Source organism: Vigna angularis, chromosome 7 (assembly GCF_016808095.1).
Source record: "Vigna angularis cultivar LongXiaoDou No.4 chromosome 7, ASM1680809v1, whole genome shotgun sequence".
In the NCBI taxonomy this organism is placed as follows: domain Eukaryota; kingdom Viridiplantae; phylum Streptophyta; class Magnoliopsida; order Fabales; family Fabaceae; genus Vigna; species Vigna angularis.
Window position 1 is genome coordinate 23740836 of NC_068976.1, and position 26999 is coordinate 23767834.

General features: G+C 29.9%; 3 protein-coding genes across 3 annotated transcripts; 2 read left to right on the forward strand and 1 right to left on the reverse strand.

Annotated features, from left to right (window-relative positions):
- The first annotated feature begins 2498 nt into the window (after nt 1–2498).
- LOC108337869 (nodulin-16) lies at nt 2499–3766 on the forward strand. Its single transcript, XM_017574469.2, has 2 exons — nt 2499–2624; nt 3290–3766. The coding sequence occupies exons 1-2, from the start codon at nt 2531–2533 to the stop codon at nt 3541–3543; spliced, it is 348 nt and encodes a 115-aa protein (XP_017429958.1). The 5' UTR covers nt 2499–2530; the 3' UTR covers nt 3544–3766.
- A 2951-nt stretch (nt 3767–6717) lies between these two features.
- On the forward strand, nt 6718–7822 carry LOC108337691 (dormancy-associated protein 2). Its single transcript, XM_017574265.2, has 2 exons — nt 6718–6876; nt 7201–7822. Exons 1-2 carry the CDS (start codon nt 6780–6782, stop codon nt 7512–7514), a joined length of 411 nt encoding a protein of 136 aa, XP_017429754.1. The 5' UTR covers nt 6718–6779; the 3' UTR covers nt 7515–7822.
- Nucleotides 7823–11991: 4169 nt separating this feature from the next.
- Nucleotides 11992–22325, reverse strand: LOC108337822 (uncharacterized). The gene is made up of 5 exons (XM_017574422.2): nt 22318–22325; nt 22078–22262; nt 21900–22007; nt 21019–21776; nt 11992–12586 (listed from the first exon to the last, which is right to left on the reverse strand). The coding sequence occupies exons 1-5, from the start codon at nt 22323–22325 to the stop codon at nt 12140–12142; spliced, it is 1506 nt and encodes a 501-aa protein (XP_017429911.2). The 3' UTR covers nt 11992–12139.
- Between the last annotated feature and the right edge of the window lie 4674 nt (nt 22326–26999).

Below are 26999 nucleotides of genomic sequence, written 5' to 3' on the forward strand. Positions count from 1 at the left end.
ACTCTTCTAGCGAAATTATCACTAAAACTCACATACTTAAATCCCCCCCCAAAAGTCACCCAGCGGGAACAATCTTGCCTAACGACATCCATGTTAAAAGCTCACTGACTTTGTCTTCGCCTAACAATATATCCTTGCTCAGTGAAACCAAGTTGCAAGCTTTTTGACTTCCGCTTCGCCCAACAAGTATATCCTTGCTCAGTAACAAGTCTTCATAATTGTGCATAACATAAGTCTATAGATTTATTCCATTCAACCCTGCATAGTTTAACAACAATCACATATGTCAAAACATACCAAATTTCACATTACACAATCTTTCACATTACACAATCTTTCACATTACACAATCTTTCACTAACTTAAAAATTTCATTTGCAACACCAATCAAACAACAATTTTACATTTAAATATACAACCAATTCATGTTATTTAAGAACCTAACCACAATTCAACACATCACACTCATCACACAAATCAATCATTTAATCAATTCGTCATACAATCATAAAATTAGAAATTTCAAGATATATATAACTTCAAAGCAGTGCAATTGACTTTCCTTACCTAACCAATAGATGACAAGATCCTAACTAGCGAAACTTCTTCCAACATGCAAGATGCTCTATCTACACATAAAACATCACAAAAATGATCATGACATATTGTTATGATCACTATTAAGCAAATACTCATATAAATTACTAAAAAGATGCATGTAAGTAAAAGAAAACTCACATATAATAGATAATAGAAAAAGATAAAGAAAAAATGGTTGAAACTCAACTTATACAAATGAAGATCAATCATATGGTCTCGATTATTCAATCATACGAGCAAAGATAACAAACTATTGGAGAGAAGTCAAAGAACTATAGAAACGTGATTTCTAAAGAGGTGACATGTTTTAAAATATTGAATCTCGTTTATAAAAAAACTATTTATTTAAACATTTTAATATTAAAATAATTGAGTTTCACTATTTTTAAACAACTATCACTTCTAAAATATCATTTTCTATATCTTTACGCATGTTTCTACTTAAAAAGGAGTTTCTATAACAAAGTCTCTATCTTCAACCAAATAAAATATGTAACAAAAAATAGATAAAAAGTTGTTGTATATGAAAATAGGTGAAGTAGGTAAGTCTAAATAAAGGAAATGGAGAGATGTTAGTGGACCAAAGAGATGTATGTAGTTGAAGGAGACATGTATGGTTGAAGAAGATAAAAATGGATAAATAGATTTAGTGAGTGAAAAAAATTATTAACAATAAAAATTTGTCATATTTAATTCTAAATATTTAGATTAAAAATAATATACTTCCTTTGTTGTTATAATAAAGATGTACAAAGTTATAACATACAAATTAACATTGACTTAATCAACCGTAATTTAAATAAATATAAATATTAAAAATAAATCAAATTAATATTAATGAAAAGTAAGCGCTAACATTATTTATTTATAATATTTATTTTAATTAATAACAATAAAACTAACATTATCCTATTACACTAACATAGAAAAAAATTACTTAAGAAGAGTTAAAAATAAATAACATTCGAAACTATTTTAATACTAACATAAATAAAAAGGAAAATAAAAACTAATTTTTAGTACCGATGTTAATATTTAAACTAATTTAGTATTTTCTGAAAGATAATAATTGTTCATGAAAAAGGAAAAAGGTTAGATATAAAGAGATGGAGAGAATTAGAGAGAGGAATATAGAAAGCTTATTCCACACTTTTATGAAAAAAATAAAAAAAACAACATTAAAAGATTAGAGAATGGAGGAAAGAATGGGTCTTAGGACAGGTTGTCGCATTAAAGATAAGCTAATTAACATAGACTATTTAATTAGATTTCAACAAAACTTAACAAATTGACTCTAACGTGTGCATCAAGCTTTTCATTTTTCATTGTTTATTATAAAGCTTTCGAATTAGACTTTAAATCTAATTTAATCGATATAAAACATTTAATATATATTTCTCATATCAAAATATCTATTTCAAGTATGAAATTAGACACGATAAAATAACGAATATAATAATACGTTTAATAAATAATAAATATTTCAAAATAAACTTTATTTTTAAATTAATTTTATAAAATTAATTTATAAAATAATATTTATACCTACTTTTATATATATATATATATATATATATATATATATATATATATTCTAAATTAGTGATATTTTTAATTAATATAAAACTTCAAACATTTCTAAGAATAAGTATAAATAATATTATGATGTGAAAAATAGGAGTAGGTGTCCACTTGGATAACATTGCATGCAGTCATGCACAATAAAGGCTGGGTTGGAATTTCACGGCCTACATTTTTTACATTGAAAAATGAAGAAGTCGTTAGTAAAGAATGAATTGCTACGCTATACGGCGCCAATTAAGTGAAAGGTCCCAACCTTCCCTTCTCCACTCCTATATATATAGACTATACCTTCCACTATTTTTCACATTCTTCAATACCACGACAAATAATCTCATTCTCTTTTACGATGACTCCCAAGATAACAATACCACTTGTCTTATGTTTCCTGTTCATGTTCTTTTTTATGTCATCTGAGGTGGCAGCAAAGGATTTCAAAGAGGGTGAGTTACATCTATCATCATAAATGTTTTTACAAACACTAGTTAATTTTTTTTCAAAATATAATAAATTTTCCTAAGAATATGTATTTTTATAAACATGCTATCATTCTGTATTAGCTTAAATATATTTTTTTACTTCAATCTCATTGGCTAAGCTACGTATCATTAGACTCAGATCTTTTACGTAAAATTGTAAACTTAACTATTATGGGAAAATTTTTTTTGGGAGAAGAGTTTCCACATGACTAATAATTTTTCTCAGAGATTAATCACAAGAAAATTCGTGAATGATTAATAACATTTTAAATAAAAGAAATGCTTTTGTCTTTGTAATTTTTTTTTGGGAGAAGAGTTTCCACATGACTAAATAAGAGGCATAATTTCAGGAAAAAAAAAACACTGAAGCCTCTTCTATTTATTAATTCCTATTTAGCACCCTTAAAACATTTGTTATCCACAGCTTTAAGTATATAATCTATCGTGAGAAATATACAAGGTTTTTTTTTTTTTATAAAAAAAATCATATCCATATTAGTGGACAATAGTTTTCCAATTTGTTATTATTTAAACCTTTTAACAAATTATATTATACCTAATATGGGTGTGCAAATTTCACTTTTCTATTGTAAACAGTTCATGCGTTAAGAACTATAATGTGTTTGCAGATGAGGTTGCTAGAATGACAAATAGAGTGGGTGATGCCAACTTAGTTGGCGGCGACGGCAGTGGCTATGGGTTTGGTGGTGGTTACCGCGGTGGCTATGGCTTTGGTGGTTTACCTGGCGATTATGGCTACGGCGGTTTCCCTGAGTATGGCTACGGCGGTTTCCCACGTGGTGGGTTTCGCCCATGGTTCTGTCGTTTAGGTTGTTGTTATAGGAATCCGTACACAAGACAATGCTTGAGGTGTTGCCCATAATATTGTGAAGAATCCCAAAAATGAGACAGTGGAGTTCAACTTAATCAGTGTTGTATTTCATCAATAAAATGTTATGTTATGAGATGTATGGATGGATAAATCACAATCCTTCCATTCATATGTTATGTATCGTACAATGTATAACATCGTCATTTGTAAGTCAAGTGTTTTCTTATGTATAACTATAATTAATGTCATTACAAATTACCACCATTTCTATTTATTCACGAGTCAGATTCTATATTGAATTATGTTTTTGTTATCGTTTGTTATATTTTCAAAATACATTAGTGTTGTTATTTAAAAATCATTTTAATATATTTTAAAATATCAATGAAGAAACAGTAGAAAAATACAAAAAAAAAACTCAATAGAAAATTTAAATTCTTTTCACAAAGCAGAGAAATTAGAAATTACGATTATAACTTCTCTAATTAACGCGGCCAAATCAATAAACTATCAACAGTATTAACAAAATCCTAATATTTCCTATATGCAGTAGTCTTTTTTTTTCATAGCTTCTTTTTTATATATAACACAAGTGGCATAACTTCTACAATAATATAAAAATAAGACTTTCATAATAATGTCAGTGTTATAAGATTTTAACCGTAGATTTAATATAACGTTTAATAAGAATCAACTTCAAAAATAGTATATATAAAAAAACTTGTATACTTATTATTTTAAGATTTTGCATTAAAATTATTGTATTATTTATTTTATAAATTTATTCATATCTAGGTGGTGTCATTTTTTGTAAAAATGAAAATAAGAATAATTCTGAAAGACGTGGTATTATAGAAACATGTTTGAGTGGCTCTAATGCAAGTTTGGGAGGATACCATGTTAGTGTCTTATAATCAAGCTTATTACTTTTTTTTAAAATTAAATTAAATCTAAAATACATTTTTAATATAAAATGTGAATCAGGAAATAAAACTTATTTTAATAAAAATATATCTTTTTATTAAATTTATTGTTTCACCTGTCGTTAAACCATTAGTTAATATTTAATTTCACACTAAATATGAATATATATATATATATGTGTGTGTGTGTGTGTGTGTGTGTGTGTGTGTGTGTGTGTGTGTGTGTGTGTGTGTGTGTGTGTGTGTGTGTGTGTGTGTGTGTGTGTGTGTGTGTGTGTGTGTGTGTGTGTGTGTGTGTGTGTGTGTGTGTGTGTGTGTGTGTGTGTGTGTGTGTGTGTGTGTGTGTGTGTGTGTGTGTGTGTGTGTGTGTGTGTGTGTGTGTGTGTGTGTGTGTGTGTGTGTGTGTGTGTGAATGAATTAATCTTTGCTTGTTCGTTTTCTGCAGAGGAAGCTTCCTCCAACATGTCTTTTGTCTTCTTTTCATTCAAAATGAGAAAATTAGAAGGGAATTACTGCTTTGTTTTATACATATTTATAAAAATATATACAATAATGATAGAGGAGGAAAAAAAAGGATAAATAATTTAATTTTAAATGAATTTTGATCTCAACACTTTATTATTTTTATTCTGAAGTTAACTAGTAATTGTTTGCTTTCGTTTTAAATTATTTTATATATGTGTGTGTTACATCATTAAGTTTTAATTTTGGTTTTAGTAACAATATTCTTTTTTATTTTTTAAAAATTGATGTTTTGAACTTGTGAATGTCCATTTTTTAATAAAATAATTGGTTTTCATTTATTCAAAATCTAAAACATATTTTGGTATTTAATGTTCATTAAAAATAAATAAACAATATTTATTTTAAGGAGTGCATCATCATATCACCGTAGAATTAATTGAAGTCGAAATTTCTGATTTTGAGAATTATGGGTATATAACTGGAAATTTGTATATTTTTTAAAAAGCCCATGCTAATCTACTCATACAACATTTTTTTTGAGTAAAAAAATAGACAATTAATATTAAATTGAATTTTCCTCGAATGAAACTTGAAAATTCTTTAAGAAGATTTATCCATCGTGATTTAATGGATTTGACAACTAACTGGAGAATAGGTTGACAATGAGTATAATGACAAGTTGTTGGATAGAAACTAAATAACATTAACAATGAGTTGGCCATTCATCAATTTTAGAACACGAGATTAGGAAACAGTCATAATATGTATTTTATTTTGTTAGATATATTAAAATTTTAATTGGACATATGTGTATTTATCTTCATATATGTGTGTTATTATTATTATTTTATTTTTATTATTATTATTATTATTATTATTATTATTATTAGTATTATTATTATTTATTGGTTTTAAAAATATTCCCACTAACTCCTAATCTTAAAGTCACCACTAGATCGTTACCTAACATTCTATTAAATAATAATAAGCACTTATACATGCAAATTAAAAAAAAAAATTGTTTCACTTTAAGGATACAAAAAAAAGGAAGACAAATTATTTTTTAAAATCAAAACTAATTGCAACTTATTTTACAACGACAAAAAAGAGAACGGAACTCGTATTTACATTATAGCAAAACTTAAAAGCTTTTTTAATTGCTCCGTCAATAAGTTGTTGATGAAAGTAGAATTAAATTAGAATTCCTTTTATTTTAAAAAGATATTTGAAGTTGAAATCTTGTGGATGAAAAAGAGACACTTCAATGAAAGTAGTAAGTTAGAATCTTTTACTACCAACAGTATAGTTTGAAAAAAAAAGTCATTTGACCCTTTTTCATGTAGAATTAAAATTTAAGTTTTGCTAATCCACTCTTTAAAGACTTGTGTTGAAGGTTACTATATAAAATTGATTAAAAGAATTTTTAATTTGATTAGAAAATAAATCTGAAAAGGATTAAGAGAATGTATATCTAATTTTATTTTGTTTTACATGAGTGTATACTTTGGGTAATACGAGACACTATAGTAGTAGCAAAGTACAGTAGGTGTTTAGTTCTCCACTTGGCTGACATATATAGCAAGTTCATGCACGTAATCACCTACAATAACTAATTAATATACACGTAATCACCTACAGTAGTTAATTAATGTGCTTGAATTTCTTAGCCTACAAACTTTTTACCATTGAAAATGAGAAGGAAGATTAATTAGGTGGTGATGAAGAACAAATCGGTTCTTAAGTTGAGCATAAAGTCTGAACGAGTATGCTACGGCGCCATTAAAGAACAAGGTCCCAACTTCTCCCTCTTCCTTCCTATATATACACTGCACATTCTCACCGTTTCTCTCATCCTTCCACACTAAACCTATTTCGTTTCAGTTAATCTCTTTCTGCAAGATGCCTTCCAAGAGGAACATGTCATCACTCATCCTATGCCTGTTCGCCATTTTCCTTTTCGTCTTCTCAGCGGTCGCATCAAGGGAACTCAAAGATCGTGAGCTATTTCTCCTTTTACCTTCTTTTTTCATTGCCACTTTAACGTAATAGACAAAGTATAAAATTTTTCAACACCAAAAGTGACCATTTTAAAAAGATTACAGGAACAAGCCAAATGTAATTAGGTTGATTAACATATATTTATGCCTTTCTGAATGATTTTTTTATTTAATATCATTAAAACATTCAATAACCGAGCTTTTCAGTGTACAGCATGTTTACAATATAAAGGGTTTCTGAATCTTTTTCATTCGGTCACAATGAACTCTCCTTCTAGAACTTTTTATGTTTTCCTAATATATTCATGGTGGTGGCTTCCCAGTTTCTAATCGTGATCGTCGTGCCTTCAATGGTGATTCTCGCCTCTTCTGGGGAGGAGGTCCTAACTACTTCGGTGGTTACGGCGGTGGTTACTTTGGTCCCTACGATCCCCGTTTCGGTAGGTATCCTTTCTATGGTGGAGGTGGGTTAAACAATCCTTATGGAGGGTTCAACAATCCTAATATTGGATTTGGTGGGTTGAATCCTTTTGGTGGGTTCGGCAATCCTAATATTGGGTTCGGCAATCCTAATATTGGAGGTGGGCTCGGCAATCCTATTGGTGGTGGGTTCAATGTTGGTGCAAGAGTGCCGTGATAGGTATTACTAAGATGGGGATGTAGTGAGAGGATATGTAAGAACCGTTCAGACAGTGCAATTCTATACGTACTTAATAATATAAATTTCATCAATAAAATTTCTTGTTATCAGAGGCAGGGATGAATAGACAGCAAAGATGCATGCATGCATGTTTTCTTGCTTCTCTTTTCTCCTCACCTTTCTTACGACAAGAGATAGGGTTGAGCAAGTTTTAAGGTTGTGTCTGTGATGTGTGATTAGTTTGAGATGTCTGATGTACACATAAGTTGTCATAAATCATGATTTTTTTTCTTCTTCTGCTGTAACCGTGTATCACCTCTTTGCTGTTAATTTTTGTCCTTAATTCTCTGTGTTTTTCGTGTCTTTAAACTTTACAACCATGTGTATTGATTCTGAAAGCAGAAAAATTAAAGAGCAGAAGCTTAATTTAACAGGGTCAATGCTGCAATATTTAATTCTCCCCTAATAAATATGCCTGATAACTTAAATGGATAACGACTGCAAGATGTTAATTTCATGACTATATAAATGTCAAAAATAAATTCTTATGAATTAAAATTATCCTCAATGAGAAAAAAAAATTACAGGTAAATCTTAATCCTTAATTACCTTTAGTCAATACACGTGTTAAGAAGAAGAGAAAAGGAAATTTAAATAGCCTTGAACTGACTTGTCATAAAAGTTGAAAAATAAAAGCTGTGGAATGAATATCACATAAAAGATTTAAATCATGTTTCGCGGTTTTTGTGGACATTTTTCTTTCAGTTCTAAAACATTTTTTTTAATAAAACCTGTTTGAAGAATTATTTTAATTTGATTAAAACTAATTGCCTCGTTGAATGAAAAAATATTTCGACAACTATAAACAAAAGTATGTAAATTGATTTGTATAAACGCAACTAAGTTATATATTGTATTATTAGTTAAGCATATCTAATAATTAATTACAACTAAGTTGATTAAAATAGATTTAGTTTTATCCAAAACAAACTCATCAAACATGACTTTTTTTATAAAAAAACTACGTTTTAATAAAAAAAGAATTTTATCTCCTGAATAAATATACTTAGCTGTCAACCCCATACAATTTTAATTAAAATTGTTTTTTATTAATTTAAATAGTTTATATTTAATATTTTTATTAATTTAAATAGTTTATAATGAAAAAGATTGTTATTAATTAATTATAATTTGTAAAAAAAAATAATATAATAATAAAAATTCAAAAAAATAAATTATAATGAAATATAATTTTTTTGAATTTTTAATTAAATAATTACAATAATTATAGTTATAAATTATTTAATTGAAATTATTTTATAAGAAATTTAATTTAATTACAAAAATAATTAAAATCATGAAATTTATTTATTTAATAATATTAAAAAAAATAATTATTAATTAGATATAATTTTAATTATTTTATTTAAAAACATTTTTATAAATTATAAATGATTTTAATTAAAAAAAATTAAAATTTAAGAAAAGTAAAAATGTGTGGGGTGCACGACTTCCCTTATTGAAGTCGTCAACCCCCCATGACTTCAATCTTTTTTTATGAAAAAAGCACATGATAATCAATTATCATGTCCTAAAGTCGTTTTTGGGGTGCACGATTTCACCTTTGACCACGGTGTCAGGGTGAAATCGTGTAGGGGGATACGACTTCTTCATTGAAAGTTGTCTGGCCCTCCACGACTTGCCTATTTTTGTATTTTGAAATTGTTTTGCCTATTTTCACAATATTTCAGGCAAATTTGCCTAGTTTGGTACAAAAGCCCCATCTTTTTAGAAAAGTATTTATTTTGAATGTGAGAAAAATATAATTAACTCATAATATGTAGCAAATCTAAATGCTTTTAATTTGTCAAAGAACTATATACAAACATTTTAATCAGACTAATAGACTTTGTAAAAGGTTTCAATAAACTTGGTTGGTTGCATATATATGAAAATTAAGCAGCAACATAAGATGTTGAACTAAATATATTTAATTTTTCTTGATTGATTAAACATATTTTAAAGTATACAAGATAGTCATTTAATTTTATTGTATGAAAAGTTCATCTAGATCTGAATCAAAACTAAATAAAATATCTAAATTTGGAAGTTTAAAATAATGAATTAATGAATAATAAGTTTATAGAATTTTTTATTATATGTTATTTAAATTTTTTAATGTATAACTTAGATTAATACTTAAATTTTTTAATGTATAAGTTTAAAACAATGTAACTCTTATAATTAAATTGGTTGAGCGACGTTAAAAAAATAATAACTAGACACTCTAACAGTACTTTTTTAAATGATGTAAAATTACTTTTTTAAATGATGTAGTACTATAAAGATGTTAATGACGTGGAATTTCGTTTTCTTTAAATAGAAAATTGGAGAAAAGTGATAACAGAAATTAGGATTCATGAATTGGGAAAATTGAGGGAGTTTAATAAAATATATTTCTTTTGAGAATCAGTGTCTTTTCCGTATTTCTCAAACCTACGAGGAGGAAAAGATGTTCATGGTTATGCTATAAGGAGAGGTTATGAGCAAAATGTATACGTGGCAACCTTCATTATTGTCCTTATGCGAAGCTCAGGTATATTCATGGGTCAAAAAGAGTTTTTGATCTTTCATCGAATAGGAGCTTGGTTATTTCATTATTTTATATCGGTTAAAGATAAATTTTATCGTATATAAGTATATATAAATTTCATTTTAAAAATTAATTTTGTAAGATTAAATAATAATTAAATTTATATTTTTATATGATCCTATGATATAAAATGTGTTGTTTGTATTGGAAGTAAACACCTTTTGGTGTCTATTGCGTTTCCGAATGATTGGATAAAGGTTATGAAATATTTATATTTTTAATAGTCTAAATAATATATAGTTTTTTCTGTGTAATTTTTATTGTATATAAGTGGAAACATTTATTTCTTAATATATCTTATGTTTTTAAAAAAAAAATTTGAAATTTTTTAGAATAAAATAATAAAATAAAAAATAAAATTAACTACTTATAAGATGAAATTAACTTCTGTATAAATTAATTTATAAAAATTATTTTATATTAATTATTTTAAAACATAATATAATTATGGTACATTAAAAAACTTCAAAGTAATTGAAGAAAATAGTAGCATATATCTCAAATCGATTGATTTTGTAGTTTTTTCTGTTTTATATGCCCACTCCACATCATTTATCCTACCCAATAGTGGATGGTAATTAATAGCGTCCAACTACTTTTGACTATTAATTAAAGGTGTTATTGCAATGGTGTAAGATGTACACACAATATTTTTTCCCAATGTATAGAATATTATACATAAAAAAAATCTAAAAACAATATAACTTTAACATTATGTTCAGACCCTAACCCCTGGATATGTAGGTCAGAAGGAGTTTAATTTCATTTATTACTGACTGTTAAGTTTACCTAATTCTTAGGACTATGATGTTGTTTGTGTTCGGTAAAAAAAAAAAGTAAAAATAACAAGAAGTACAATATTAGTAGTTTGAGTTTTAAATATTGATACATAATAAATATTCAACACTAAAAATACAATATAATTACATGTCATCTTAGTGGGATCTTGGAGACTTTATAGATTATATTATATTATGAATATCAATTTCAATTATAAATATAAAATTTATAATTTATTTATTTATTTTTATGTTTATTAATATGTATTAAGAATTTTATATTATTTGATTTGTTCAAAGAGAAATTTTATTTTTATCAAAAGAAATATACGTATATTAAAATAATAATAATAATAAATAAAACATGATCTTAAGATGTATTTAAATTACTGTAAAAACTATTTTCGGTTTAAAGAAGTTTTAATACTCTTAAGAGTAGGTAAAACAACCAAGTGAAACGTACTTTTAAATTAACAATTTATCCTGATTCATATATTTAACTAGTCTAAAAAGGGATGATTATACATATTCCCAACTATTCTCTATTGTTTTAAATATAAATTAAATATTTTTTATAAAAAAATCACAAAAAATATTATATAATTAAATATTCGATGTGAATGTTAAAAAGCATCAGTGTTTTCTAATACAGTCTTTTTAAAAAAAAAATAATTATATAAATATAAAATAAAAATTTAAACTAATAATTAATTGAATATATTTTAATAATTTAAAATAAAAATAGTGACATATATCTATCTATCTATCTATATATATTCCTATCCTCATAACCAATTTAACTTGGTGAAATGGGTTGACTTAAGATCCCTACGTCTCCTAGGTTCCATATAGCTAAGAATTTATCACGGTTCGGAAACGATCTACATTACTATCTTTTTACAAACAAATGGTATGGAAAATTTAAATGCACAGTGAAAGATGAAATTATATGAAAGCTTTTAGAATTGAAAAGAACAAATAGCATGGGATGTAACTCTAAATCCGGTGACTAAATTTAAGAACAAATATCCATATGCTTAAGTTTAAAATGAAAACATTTTGAGGAGTTATGATTTTGCAGACACAGAAAATAAAAAGTCATAAGCTATTGTAAAATTAAGTTCAACATGCAAATCTAGGTCTGATAAAGAAATAAAAAGCTAAAAGAAGGAGGAATAGTTCCAATTCAGCTAGGGCTTCTTTGGCTTCTTGTTCTGCTTGGAAGACGAGCCACAGCTTTTTCCCCCACTAACCCTCTTTCGCACTTCATCTTTTTCCTCCCTCAGGTAGGGATTCTCTGCTTCAATTGGAGTAAATTCAGCTGGGTTTCTGTTTGTCCCACAAAGCATTTCAGAGATTGCTGCAGCATGTGATTTTCCAGACAAGTTATCTTTCAGGGAACCATAGGTCTGAGATGAACCAATTGTATCCATTTTTGTCTTTGAAGATTCACCTGGATTAAGTTTCCGGAGAATTGGATCACTGCCTCCTGTGCCAACATTCAAGTCCATAGATATTTCCTTCAACTGCTTAATCTGTGATTCAGGTTCTTCATTTACCATATTAATTTGAGATATTTGCAACAACGCGACTAAAGCCTCCAGTTCATTTTGCTCCCTCGTCGTTTCATCAATCTCCTGCAAGAAGATGGTAACAAATTTCATTTTCTTGGCACTGGTGTGCTCTGTAATCAAAATTTCACATACTACATGATAAAATAAAAGCAAACCATTCTTTTATACTGTATTAAAACATTTAATCATCTAAACTTGTCATAGAGATTCATTTGAGACTCTCGGTAAACTCAATAGAAGCTTCTCACTAAACTTTATAGAAGCATGGATGCATGAAAGAGTGACTTTTAATAAACTTGTCATGGAAATTCATGAGATTCTCATTAATATATAGTACTTAAATAAAATATGTAAACTAATATTATTTATAAGAAAACATATAATTATAATCTCTATTTGACATAAACATGTTGCTGTAGCATGATTTCGAATGAATAACTAAGATTATTAATGATAAAACTAATGTTTTCTCTTAAAAGATATATATTGGAAGATTTAAAAGATGTAAGGAAGACTATTAAAAAATGGACATTATCATGAAGGTGGAAGTTCATGATTAATTATTTATTAGTGTCTTTTATCATTTTATCCTTGTCCTATCCCATCTTATCCAAGACAACCTAAAAGAAGCAAGAATGGATGCGAAAAAATTAAATGAAAATCACTGGAAATGAAACATAATATGAAGTGGTTTGAATGGGAGAAACTAATGGTACAAATAATAAAATAATAAAAGAGATGTTACAATAAATTCAAGATGCACGTTACATAAGGATAAGAAAGATGAATGCGTTAGCAGAGGAGATCACACACAATAATACACAATGAAATTGCATAAAGAAGATACAAAATGGGATCATAGGAGATGAAGAAACCAATGGTACAAATAATAAAAGAGATGTTACAATAAATTCAAGGATGCGCATTACATAAGGATAAGGAAGATGAATGCGTTTGGAGAGGAGATCACACTCAATAATACACGATGAAATTGCATAAAGAGGATACAACATGGGATCATAGGAGATGAAGAAACACTACGTGGAACATTTTGGTGTGTAAAAGCTGTACCTACTATCTTTTTGTACAAAAAGTCTTTAAATAACAAATTAACAAGCATATGACAATTTACTAAATAGAGGAACCATATTGGGTAGTAGAAAGTGTTATGTGTGAAACTTGTGATGAATTAGTAAGCCACTCATTTTTTACTTGGAGTGTTGAGAGTGCATCATAATAGAGCAAAGAACCATTTACTAGGGTTAGAAATTTTAGGAGTCACTTTAAAAAAAAAATTTGTCTAGAGAATAATGTGGGTGGATGTGTAGTATGACCGTCCGGTCAGTTAAAGAACCGGTCAGTCAAAGAACTAGACAGTCAATCAGCCTATAATCTCATGTGAGCTGATCGTTAAATCGATCGATTAGACTAAAATCAGAGTTAATGTTAAGGATAATTATATTAACCTTAAGCTAGACCATTACTGTTTGGGTCATGATTAGGTCAACACTGATCCTAATCAGAAGTTCATTCCGAAGTCTATAAATATAGGTTTGTGGTATTCAGGTAGTTGATTACATTTATTACGCATTGATTGTCAGCATTATCAAACATACACTGACTTTAGCATCAAAGTGCTTTCTGTAGGTAACACTTTAGTTCGACCAAACGACAGTTAACATAGAGTGCAGGAAGAACTTTGACCTAAGCTCGGAGATTGGAGAGCATGTGGAGAAGTAGACTTAACCTCGACCCCTTAAATCGAAACAAGTTATATAGAAAAATACAAATAAGATTATCTTTAAGAATCTTAAAATAGATGGTGAGGAAGTGTTCACATTAGTACAAATAAGTACCCAAAATTAACATTTGCATATTTTGATTAGTGTTTGAGTTCGATCACATGCCTTAAATATATCTTAAGAACATTTTATTTTTGCTGAGAAGAGGGAATTGGGTAACATTCTTTGTAGATGAGTGAATACAATATAGAATACAAGGGTGAAAGCATTAAAGTGGTCCAATATAGAATGTTGTGGATTGCTAAAACTAGAGATAAAGGAAATAAACTTGTTATTATTCCTATAAAGCTACAGTTTTAGGAAAGGATATGTCGAGAACTAATATGAAGGTGGAACTTATGAGAAGGGAGTTAAAGAAAAGTATATAGAGATTAATCTTTAAAAGGAAGAAGAGTTGGGAAGCTTTGTTGAAACTCACATGGATGGACATTTCCAAAATCACATGTGTAGATATAAAAGTTAGAACGAATATGTAATGAATGTGGAGGTTGAAGACCCTTCACTTATGTCACCACATGTATGAGTTCTTTAACATAGATGTTGAATGTTTTATTAAATTGTAACTAAATATTTTTCAATGACATTATGTTATATAGTTCATGCAAAAGTAATGTGCTACTTTATTAAAAAGCTTTGGTCTTAGTCTTCTAGGTTATTATGTGGGTATAACATAATATTACTTAATCATGTATTTTGTCATCACGTCTAAGGATGTAATGTTACAAGAGACGGAAATGTGAGTGGCTTGCATGTTCCATTGTTTCAATTTATGCATGACTGTGAGCTATGATTTGATATTATCTCCGCTCACGAAAGAGGATTTGGGGATGAATACTATAGATGAGTGTGTTTTTACAATATTACCCTACACAGGTGAGGTAATCAATTCCATGTGATGGAATCGATTCTAAATGAGAAGTACAACTTTATGGTTGCGTGAGGAACTGATATTGTGCAAGGGTGTCTGTGTGAGGGAATCGATTTTGCATCTCCATGGTTGGTGAGAGAGGTGAAGGGTGGTTCTATAGTTCCATGGTAGGATGTTTTGAGGTTTGTTATAAGGAAGTGCATGGGAAGTTACTAATCAACTTTGAGAGGAGAGTTTAAAGCTTTGCATATGAAGGACATTCGAATTCAAGGTATGACAAATTATGAATCAAGTGTTACAATTGTGATAAATTTTAACATTATGCTTCTAAATATAGAAACCCTAAAAAAAATAAAGTCGAAGAGAAAGCCAACTATGCTAAAGAAAGGTGTAAAGAAGATTGTACCTTGCTACTAGCTTACAAGGGCCAAGATAAAGCCAATGATAATCAGTGGTACCTTGACAGTGGATCAAGTAACCATATGTGTGGAAAAAGAAACATGTTCGTAGTGCTTGATGAATCAGTACAGGGAAATGTGACTTTTGGAGATGAATCAAAGGTGGCGGTGAAAGAAAAAAGTAATGTCCTTATCCAACTAAAGAATGGAGAACACCAATTAATTTCCAATATGTATTATGTGTAAAGCATGAAGAACAACATCTTGAGCTTATGATAACTCTTAGAGAAAGGTTATAATATTCAACTTAAGAATAATAACCTTTCTATAATAGATAATACAAGTAAATTCATTGCAAAGGTGCCAATGACAAAAACTAGAATGTTTGTGCTCAACATTCAAAGTGATGGCGCAATATGTCTCAAGATGTGCTACAAAGACCAATCATGGCTTTGGCATCTTCGATTTGGCCATCTTAATTTTAAAGGATCAAAGTTCCTCTCCAAGAAGGTAATGATGAGATGGTTTCCTTGTATTACTCACCCCAACCAAGTTTGTGAAGGATGTCTATTTAGAAAACAATTTCAATTGAGTTTTTCGAATGAGTCAGACTCAAGAGCTCAAAAGCCATTAGCACTCATACTCACAGATGTGTAAGGCCCAATCAAGCTAAGATCATTCGGTAAGAATATTGATTTCCTTCTCTTCATTAATGACTTTTCAAGAAAAACATGAGTATATTTCTTAAAAGAGAAATCAGAAGTATTCGAGAACTTCAAGAAGTTTAAAGCACATGTTGAGAAGGAAAGTGGCCTTGTGATCAAAGCTTTGAGATCCGATCATGATGGAGAGTTCACATCAAAATAGTTTCAGAAGTATCGTAGAGATAATGCAATTAGACGACAATTGATGGTGCCAAGATCCCCTCAACAAAATAGAGTGACGGAAGGGAAGAATAGAATAATCCTAGAGATGACAAGGAGCATGCTTAAAAGCAAGAAACTTCCAAAGCAGTTTTGGGCCAAAGCCATTGGATGTGCAATTTATCTTACCAACCACTCTCCAACAAGAAGCGTTAGTGGAAAAACACTAGAAGAAGCTTGGAGTGGAAGAAAACCATGTATTTCTCATCTTAGAGTCTTTGAAAGCATAACTCATGTCCATGTACCAGATGAGAAGCGAAGTAAGCTTGATGACTAAAGTGAAAAATACATTTTCATTGGTTACGATGTCAACTCAAAAGGGTACAAACACTACAATCCTGATATAAGGAAAAACAATAATTAGTCAAAATGTAGTGTTTGATGAAGAAGGAGAATGAGATTGGTCGACAAACTATAAGGACGATACCTTCTTCTCGTGCGTTGAAGAAGATGACGTGGAACAACCATAAGAACCGTAAGAGGCACCTGCTACTCCACCTACTTAACCAAATTCAACCCTCAAGAAGATGAAAGCTAGTGAAAGAACTTCATGTTTTCAAAGTCTCCAAAAAATCTGAGGTAACTGAAAATCTAGACAATGTTACTTCATTTTGTTTATTTGCAGACTGTGAGTCCATGAATTTCCAAGAAGCAATTGAAAAGAACAGTTGGAGAAATACTATGGATGAAGAGATCAAGGCGATAAAGAAGAATGATACATGGGAGCTAGTCTCGCTTCCAAAAGGGCACAAAGCAATTGGTATCAAGTAGGTGTAGAAAGCAAAGAAGAACTCCAAAGGAGAAGTTCAGATATACAAGGCAAGATTGGTGGCAAAAGTCTACAGTCAAAGAGCTGACATCGACTATGACAAGGTATTTTCTCCAATTGCTCGACTAGAAACTGTTAGACTTATTATATCATTAACAACTTAGAATAATTGAAAGATACATCAAATATATGTCAAATCCAACTCCTTAAATAAAGTTCTTAAAGAAAAAGTCTACATCGATCAGCCACAAAGATATGAAGACAAAGGTGAAGAATACAAAGTCTTGAAATTAAAGAAGACTCTTTATGGATTGAAACTATCCCCTAGAGCTTGGAATGTTCGGATTGACAAGTACTTCAAAGAAGCGAATTTCATCAAGTGTCCATATGAGTACGCACAATATATTAAAGCTCAAGGTGGATTTTGATTGTATGCTTGTATGTCGATAAATTGATTTTTACAGTGAACAACTCAAGCATGTTTGAGAAATTCAAGAAGGATATGACCATGGAATTTGAAATGACCGACATAGGTCTTTTGACATATTATCTCGGAATCGAAGTAAAGCAAGGAAATGAAGGAATTTTCATTACTCAAGAAAGTTATGCTAAAGACCTCTTCAAGAAGTTCAAGATGAATGATGTTAATCTAGTTAGTACTTCTATGGAATGCAACATCAAGTTGAGTAAGAATGAAGAGGGAGAAAAAGTGGATTCAACCCTCTATAAAAGTCTTGTTGGAAGTTTATGCTATTTAACTTGTACAAGGCTAGACATTCTCTATGTCATTAGAGTCGTGAGTTACTACATGGAAGCTCCAACATCTACTCACTTCAAGTCTATGAAGAGGATTCTTCAATATATCAAAAGTACAAAAATCTTTGACCTATACTACTCCATTTGTAACGATTACGATGTTGGATATAGTCCTAGCGATTGGAGTGGAGATATGGATGACCAAAGAGCACAAGTGGATTTGTGTTCTACATGGGAGACACAACCTTTACTCGGATGTCCAAGAATTCTAGGATGATGTACAAAAATATCTAGGCATGCTTATCTATAAGATCTCTAGATAAGTTTATAATTATAAGAATGTTTTAGAAATATCTAGAGAATAAATAACCTTTAAATTAATGTTGTGGTGGCAAGATCCTAACCATTTGGTTAAGAAAGTTCCACTAATATAAATAGGAGATGATTGTAACATTTGTAATCAAGCCAAAATAAATTAAAAACATTCAATATAACAAACTTTTCATTCTCTTAAAATATTTCAATCTTTTCCAATTTTTAAACACTTTCTTCAAGCTTCTAAAATTTTTCCTTCTAAAACTTTTTCATAAAAAGAAGGTTTAATCATTCACAAAGTCCCTATTTTCGCGTGGAATCTCAATTTAGTCCCGTTGTTTATGGAAATCTCAATTGGGTTCAAATTTATGAAAATTGGAACAATTGGATCCTTTCTGTTAAATTGTCTCCAACGGCGTTAGTGTGTGTTTGACGTGGCACCCTGTAGTCAATTTCTTAACTGACGTGGCTGATTGAAGTAGGGGCAGCTCAAGCACGTGAATGATTAAACCTTTTTGCGTTATACCACTCTCGGCGTTATACCACTCTTTGCAAACCAAAGAAACCGAGCTTTTGTCCTTTCGAGATTTTAACATCCCTAGAATTCTTTCCAATACCTCATAAGGAAAAGTGGAGTTTGATTTTGGATTATCCCTCTTTCTCCTACACTCTATCTTCAACTCAAGAATAGAGAAACAAAAAAAAGAGCCAAATTTTCCGACACCGTGTGGATCAACAATGAGATTTTTAAGCAGCCACCTTGTCAAATTATGGTAAAGCAACCAATGAAAAAGGAAGACTTAAACAAAGTGAACTTAAGGAGTAGAAAAAAGAAACGGGTACAAGGAAAAGGGTTTGCAGAGAGCAGCAAATTGTCAATGACAATAAATAATTCTCAAAAAGAAAGTGTAAAAGCAGTGAAAGAAAAGAAAAAAATTTGCTGAGTGAACTCTCCAAAGTTGAAAAAGAACCTGCTGCTATGTACCCTTCACTGTTGACTGCAAAGGTACATGCTTTCAGCCATGTTTTCTCTTTGAACACAAGAAAACAACAGAATTTAAGAGCATTTGGAACTGAAACAAAAATTTGGAGACCCAAATGAGCTTGATGGAATCTGCGATCCGTTAAGAGGTGGAAGGAGATCCATAAGGTATATATTTATATGGGTGTATGTAAGAGGAGGAAGGAGAGAGAAAAGGTTAGGTCATTGAAAATTGGGATCTTTTTCCCTGTACAAAAACTTCTCAAATCATTTCTATCTGATGACGACGACAACTACACACACTCTGTCAAGGTCAACTTCGATTAAACCCTAAATCCCCAAAATGATACCCCAATTTGTGAAATGGATTGAACTTTGGACGAACCCTAGAAGAATTCAGAAGAATCTCAATCCCTAATTCGATAAAATAACAATCTCAATCCCAATTTTGGTTTAAAACTTTCATTTTCTTTTTACTAAAAAAATTGAATTATCCACGTGCTTGAGCTGCCCCTACTTTAGTTAGCCATGTCAGTTAAGAAACTGACTACAGCGTGCCACGTCAAACATACACTAACGCCGTTGGAGACAATTTAACGGAAATGATTCAATTGTTGCAATTTTCATAATTTTGGAATCCAATTGAGATTTTCATAAACAATGAGACTAAATTGAGATTTCACACGAAAATAGGAACTTCGTGAATGATTAAACCTAAAAAAGAAATATGTTCTAGTGCTATTAGAACTAATTCCGTGATTTTGTTGAGTTAGGGAATCGGTGGTGGTGTTAGAACCCATTATGTAATTTTGTGCATGGGGAATAAGTGCTGCTATTGTCAAGCTTTGTGAGGAAGTCATCTGTTTATTAATATGCTTTTAATAATAGGAAAGCATTTCATTAAAATAAAAGTACCACATATAATAACAAATATTAGAAAAAATTGAGTTAACCCAAACTAATAAAAACAAAAGTTAAAAGGGTTATGTATTCTCTACACATGAATGTAATAATGTTGATGAACTATAATCATATTCAAAGCATACCACATTATTGCAAGGTTGTAGCAGTCAACTTATAAAGTATGTGAACAACTTTTCATGAGATACTTTTCAAGAAAAAAATTATAAGTTGAAATTAATTTATAAAGAAATAAATTTGTCATATTCAGTTTATGGATTATAAAGTACCATTTCACTTTGGATTTAAGAGCATTTCAAACATTAGATCGAAATGAACCCTGTAGAATTTATATAATAAAATTAAAGATAATTTTATAATTTTTCTTTTCTATCTATTAAAATATTTTTTATCTATTACACCAATTAAATTAATCACAATTTCACCTTAAATCTTTTTATCTCCAAATTTTTTAAAATAAATGACACAAATTTTATTTTTAAATTCATTTGCTTACTCATTCACAGATTTATTTTAATGTTTTATAATCTTTTATATATATATATATATATATATATATATATATATATATATAATATTTTGTTGTTGTTGATAAAAAAATACTATCATTCACAGTCGTTTATACTATCTTACAATTATTTACATTCTAAAAAAGCCAACATGTATCTTAAAATATTAACTATCTTACCATTTTCTGGTCATGGAAGACTCCATTATAAAAACTTGAGAAAAAAAAAAAGAGGATTTTTTATTGTACTTACTTCAGTAGGAACTCCTTTTCCTTCTGTAGAAAAAGCAGTTGTTAAAGGAAATATTCCTTCTCCAGTAGAATCAGTTTCACCTCCTGGACCTTCTTGAACGGGCCTTAGCAAAGTTTGAGGTGAACTATTTGAAGAAAGATGCAGTCTCTCTTCCAGTCCTTCTTCATTTGATACTTCATTTCCAGCCCTTTGGATCAAATCAGTTAAAGGTGCATCTTCTTCATCTTCATCCACAACTAACTTTCTCTTTCTTCCTGGTTGACCCTTCTTTTCCAACTTCTTTGTGTCTCCTTCACCAACCACCTTCTCCATGACAGTTTTTTGTCTCTGTGAATCTGCAGACTTGTTGGAAGGATTTTGAAGTGCTGGTCTTCCTCTTCTGATATGCTCAACGACGGGTTCCTCATCTTCTCTAAGTATTTCCCTAAGTAAGCGCACCCTTTTAAATTTCTTGGAAGACTTCTTTTGATGAAGATCCTGAATTTCGTTTTCATTTTCTCGATTCATCTCACTATCCCCTGCTTGAACATCATCTCCGGTGACAGGAGGAAACTGTTCAGCATTGTGTTCAGGCACGATATCTTTTTCAGTAATCTTCAGGGCACTTTTACATGATTTTCTTAATTCTTGCAGGCATTGGTTATCTTCACAAATCTGCTTCCCTTTGTTAGCTACCTTTGAACAGCTTTTGTCTTCAGTTGTGACATTGTTAACAACAAGCTCCGGTTCAGACTCATGAGCTACAATGCCTTCAAAACCTGTCTCGAAGTAAAGAAGAATTTTTATTCTAAGTTGGAAATTTAAAATTTCTAACATCAAAATGTTATTATTATTATTATTATTATCATTCAGTTGCAATTTAGTTGAATAAATTAACTCGCCTCTTTCAGTTGCCGGCATTTCTTGGACAAGGCTTGGAAACACATCTGAAGATCCAACATTATTTGATACTTGAAGATTGAGATCATTCTCCATGTCAGGATTAAGGTCTGGTGAAAATAGAGAAGATTAAGCCAAAGATTTGAAATATTAAGCAAAATACTCTTATTTTGAAGTTACCTGTTATTTCATTGATTGAAATCTGATCAGCATCATTCTTTTCCTCTTCATTAATTGGTGTATGATCACTGTTATCTCTATCATTAATACTATCAGTCAAGTGAATGACTTTGCTAATATCAGTTTCTTTTGTAGCAGGAATACTCTTATGTGTCAGAGTTTCCTGAACTCCCTTACAGCATGTCCTTTGCTCACTTTCATCACTGATATTGAACAAATTTTCTCCTCGACATGCATTACAACTCCATGATCGGAATTTTCGAACCACTAGTGGAGGAATTGATGGTTGTGTCTCAGACCCTCTTACTGGGAACTGTAAACATAGACTTGGGTCTTTTTTACACATGTCGGCCACGTAACCCCTGCATTATTAACAAACAAGTGTTACAGTTATGAAACTAGCATAGGAATATTTTTTTTATCAGACAAAAATAAACATGTTAATGGGACAATTGGGTGTTCCCGATCCATATAACAAAATCAAAAACATAAAAAAAAGAATAAAAACATACAAAGAAACATTTTGAAGATCTCCTTACAACAAGAAAAACCTAATATATGATAAATGTTTATTTTTTAGTGATTATATTCTTGACAAGATACTGAATTTATTATTAAGCTTTCTCAGTAAAATATAACAAAGATCTTAGATCCTTTGTTCCCATACTGTCTTTATTCCCATCAAGTACATGTAGCAGTTGTGATATAGATTGTCCTCAAGGGTTAGATATACTTCATTGTGTTTGTAAACAATGATAGTTGGTTTCTCCCAGAATTTCAATCCTTCAAAATGGTTAGCTACCCAATCTTAATATTCTTACTTTCTAGATAACTTTCAATTGTAGTAAGTCATATTATTTTTAAAAAAACTCATGACCCTGTTCAACAAACATTTTTAATCTAATAGCTATGTATAATAGCTAAGTCCATTAAGTAATATTTTTATATAATTTTTTTCACAAATAGTAGTCTATGTTTAAACTTTTTAATTCAAAATACTACAAAAAAAAATTATCTCCTAAAGATTAAAGATGCTTCTAAAATATCTACATGCTTTGAATATTTATAGAAATTGTGTTTTTCAGGTTCATAATCAAATTTATATTTTAACAATATCTACTCTTACCTTAAATCCCTGTGAACATCAAAAAATGCTATAATTTTACTTCTTTATATTATATATAGATCAATTACGCCCAAAATAATTTAAAGAAAATTTTCATCCTACACTTTTCTTTAAATATAATGATTGTAATTAGTTATTCTATTAAACTATTAATTTTTTGAAAAATAATAAATATAGAGCATGGTTCTTAAATTGTTTTAGAAGCAATTTTATTCCTTACATTTAACAAAATATAATAAATTCCTTACATTAACAAAATATAATAGACTAATTAAAGTATCTATAATTCAATCATCGTGTGCACTTCCTTTACCAACAAGAACTTATTAAGAAAATAAAAACAAGACAACAAATTCATCTATTCTACTGTATTTTTATCTTACAGATAAACAAGAATATAGGGAAAAGAAAAGAGTTACCTTAAGGAGAAATGATTACATGATGGAGTGTCTCCTCTATTCATCTTGGTGGTATAGAACAAATAAGTACAGAGTTTCTTAGGTTTCACAAGCTTGATGACAATTATGTGTTCCCAACTGAATACTACAAACAATCACAGTTATAAATCAAACTAAATTTTCATAGTAGTGAAATAGAAAGACTAAAAAGCAATACAGAATTTTAATAAACACATTACATTACCCTAACCAAACAATCAATACAAATAAATATATTTATACTAGAATGTTGGACATACTTTAATATGTTTGTATAAAACGTACATACGTTATTCCTTCTTCTGCATTAGATGTACATACATGTACATATTCGTACTTATATAAATTTTATTAACTGGTTGATAGATGCTTTAACAAAGAAAGCTTTGTGATTTTGAAAGAAGAGTACAAGAAAATTTTGATATGATTGTGAGAATAAAATTTTAAATACTCTGTGTGCAGGCATTCCTTGCAAAGAATACTCCAACTTCTCATATATTGTTTTATATATTTCAGTCAAAAATTAGTTAATTTTAAAAAAAATATATCTATAACTTAAGTATGGTGTAATTTGAAATAAATAAATAAAAAGTCTAAAATACCTTTTGATTTTTCCTAAATAAGATCTAAAAGTTCTAGAAAATATAATAAGTGTAGAAAATTATATAGTGGAGCTTTAATTAGAGAAGTTCCTAGAAGAGAGTCTAGATCTCTCCATTAACATCTATAAATACTCCATTAACATTTTCAAATAAATAATAATTTGAGTACTCTCTTCTAATTTTCACTTCTTTCTTTAACAAAGTAGTATCAGAACTAAGTTTGATATAGAGAGTTGAAAGAGAGAAAAAAAGTTAAAAAAATAAAGAGTTCAGAGAAAAAAATAGGGTTGAAAAAAAAAAGAGTTTAGAGATATCAGTGGATATACTACCTTCTAATTCTCTCGTCTTACAAATGAGAATTATGAAAAATGGTGTCTTTGTATGAAAGCATTGTTAGGCTATTGTACAAAAAAGGCTATAAGGAGCTTCAAGATAAAGGAAGGTTATCTGAAGAGGAGATGGAAACTTTGTTGAAGACAAAGAAGAAAGAATCCAAATCAATTTCAGATTATTGCTGAAGAGTAAAAGGTGATCGCCAACCAAATAAACAGATATGAAGATAAAATAGAATATGTTTATGTGATACGAAAAATCCTCGGTTTCTTGAGCCTAAAGTTCGACTACGTAGTATGTGTGATTGAAGAGTCAAAAGACCTTGACTCCATGATTCTTGAAGAGTTGGAAGGTTCTCTGTAAGCTTATGAAGAAAGAAAGAAAAGGAGACAAGAAGAGTCATTGGAGCAAGCCCTTAAAGCTCAGACTTCTTTGAAGAATAATGGAGAATTTTAGAGTCAACTAGTATGTGGATGAAGAAAAGGACATGGTCGTGGACAAGGAAGGAGAGAAAGTGCTCACGTGAAGGAAGATGAAATGGTAATAATGCTTCAAACAATGAGAAAAGAAGTTATTCATCATTAAGAATCTTTGGAAGAGCAAGAGGACGATGTCATAGTTCTTTTCAAAATGAAAGAAAGTATGAAAAGTCTAAAGTTAAATGTTACAATTGCCATAAGCTTGGTCATTTATCTGGGAAATGTTGTTTTAATGACATGGAGGAAGAAAACTAATCTTATTATTGAAGAAGACCAAACCTTATTGCTAACCTTAAAAGGTGAAGATAAGGAAGCTAATTGCTCATGGTACTTGGACAATGATGCTAGCAATCCCATGTTTGGATGCAAGGAGAAGTTTGTGGAGCTTAAGGAGATTGTGAATGGAAATGTGTCTTTTGGATTCATGGAAAGTTTGAATAGAAGGAAAAGGTACAATCTTAATCTCTTCCAAAGATAACAGTTGAAAAATGATCAATGATATTATTATGTGCCTAAATTAAAAAACAATATTTTAAGTTTAGGCCAACTTCTTGAAAAAAGATATGAGATTCTTATGAAAGATAAATATTTTTAGCTTGAAGATCAAAAGAAAAATTTAATAGTTAAGGGGCTTATGTCAAAAAAATAGAATGTTTATTTGAATCTAAAACCTATTGAACCAAAGTGTTTAATGGTAAGCGTGCAAGATAAAACATGGTGTTGGCCCATGAGATTTGTACACTTAAACTTTGGTGTCTCTAAAAGTTTGGGAGAAAAGGAGATGGTGAAAGGGATGCATGTAATCAATCGTGGAAATCAATTGTGTGAAGCATGTATTCTTATAAAGCATGCAAGGAAAAGCTTTCCAAAAGTAGCTACCTCAAGAGAAACCAAGCTTCTTCAACTTGTACATACCAACATATGTGGTCTAATTAATCCATCATCAATTGGTAAGAATAAATATTTCTTACTCTTTAGTGATGATTTCAATAGAAAAATGTGGATGTACTTCTTCAAGCAATAGTCAGAAGTTTTTTCTGTTTTCAAGAATTTCAATGCTCTTGTTAAAAAAGAAAATGACTTTAAAATCAAATCTTAGATTTTTCCACGGAGGAGAATTCACTTAAAGGGATTTCAATGAATTTTGTGCAACTCATGAAATTCGCATGCATTAAGTGTTCCTAGATCGTCGCAGTAGAAAGGAGTAGTCGAAAGAAAGAACAGATCCATTCTTAACACCGTCATAAGCATGTTAAAAGTTAAACATATGTCCAAGGATTTTGGGCTAAAATTATTTCTTATGTGATCTATTTTGTCTGATGAATCTCTAACTTTCATTCCCAAATATCAAACTCCTCAAGAAGTTTGGAGTGGAAGGAAGCCTACTGTTAGTCATTTGTATGTCTTTGGGAGTATAGCTTACTCTCATGTACCAAAACAAGACAGATCCCAGCTCAATGACCAAAGTGCCAAATATGTTTTTGTTGGCTATGATGCTCAATATAAAGACTACAAATTATACAATCCAAGCAATGACAAAGTGGTGGTAAGTCATGATGTTGAATTTTATGGAGAAGCTACATGGTATTGGGATGCTCAAGAAGAAAAGACTTATGATTTTCTTTCTACTCTTGAAAAAGAGGGAGCAGATTAAGAAATTGCAATTAAAAATGTCACCCCTCCTCATTCGCCCCCTCCATTAGGTACATCTCATGCCGAAAAAGAAAGTACGAGTGAAAGGCTAAGGAAGACAAGAGACATATGTAACATTTATGAAACGTCCGATGAAGTTACTTGTATTCTTGAAGAATTATATTGCCTTCAAATAAACTGTGAACCACTGCATTTTAAGGAAGTTGTGAAGGATAAAAGGTAGAGACGTGTCACAAAAGAGGAGATCAATTCAATATAAAAGAATGATGATACTTGGGAAGTAACAACTCTT

Bases quoted from the DNA above. Each gene is read 5' to 3' on its own strand.
- LOC108337869 (XM_017574469.2), top strand. From the start codon at position 2,531: ATGACTCCCAAGATAACAATACCACTTGTCTTATGTTTCCTGTTCATG. The intron at 2,625-3,289 runs GTGAGTTACATC...ATGTGTTTGCAG, and splicing joins AGCAAAGGATTTCAAAGAGG to ATGAGGTTGCTAGAATGACA.
- LOC108337691 (XM_017574265.2), top strand. From the start codon at position 6,780: ATGCCTTCCAAGAGGAACATGTCATCACTCATCCTATGCCTGTTCGCC. The intron at 6,877-7,200 runs GTGAGCTATTTC...GTGGCTTCCCAG, and splicing joins ATCAAGGGAACTCAAAGATC to TTTCTAATCGTGATCGTCGT.
- LOC108337822 (XM_017574422.2), bottom strand. The intron at 21,777-21,899 runs GCGAGTTAATTT...ACTTCGAGACAG, and splicing joins AATGCCGGCAACTGAAAGAG to GTTTTGAAGGCATTGTAGCT. The intron at 12,587-21,018 runs GTAAGTACAATA...ATCTTCTTGCAG, and splicing joins GAAAAGGAGTTCCTACTGAA to GAGATTGATGAAACGACGAG.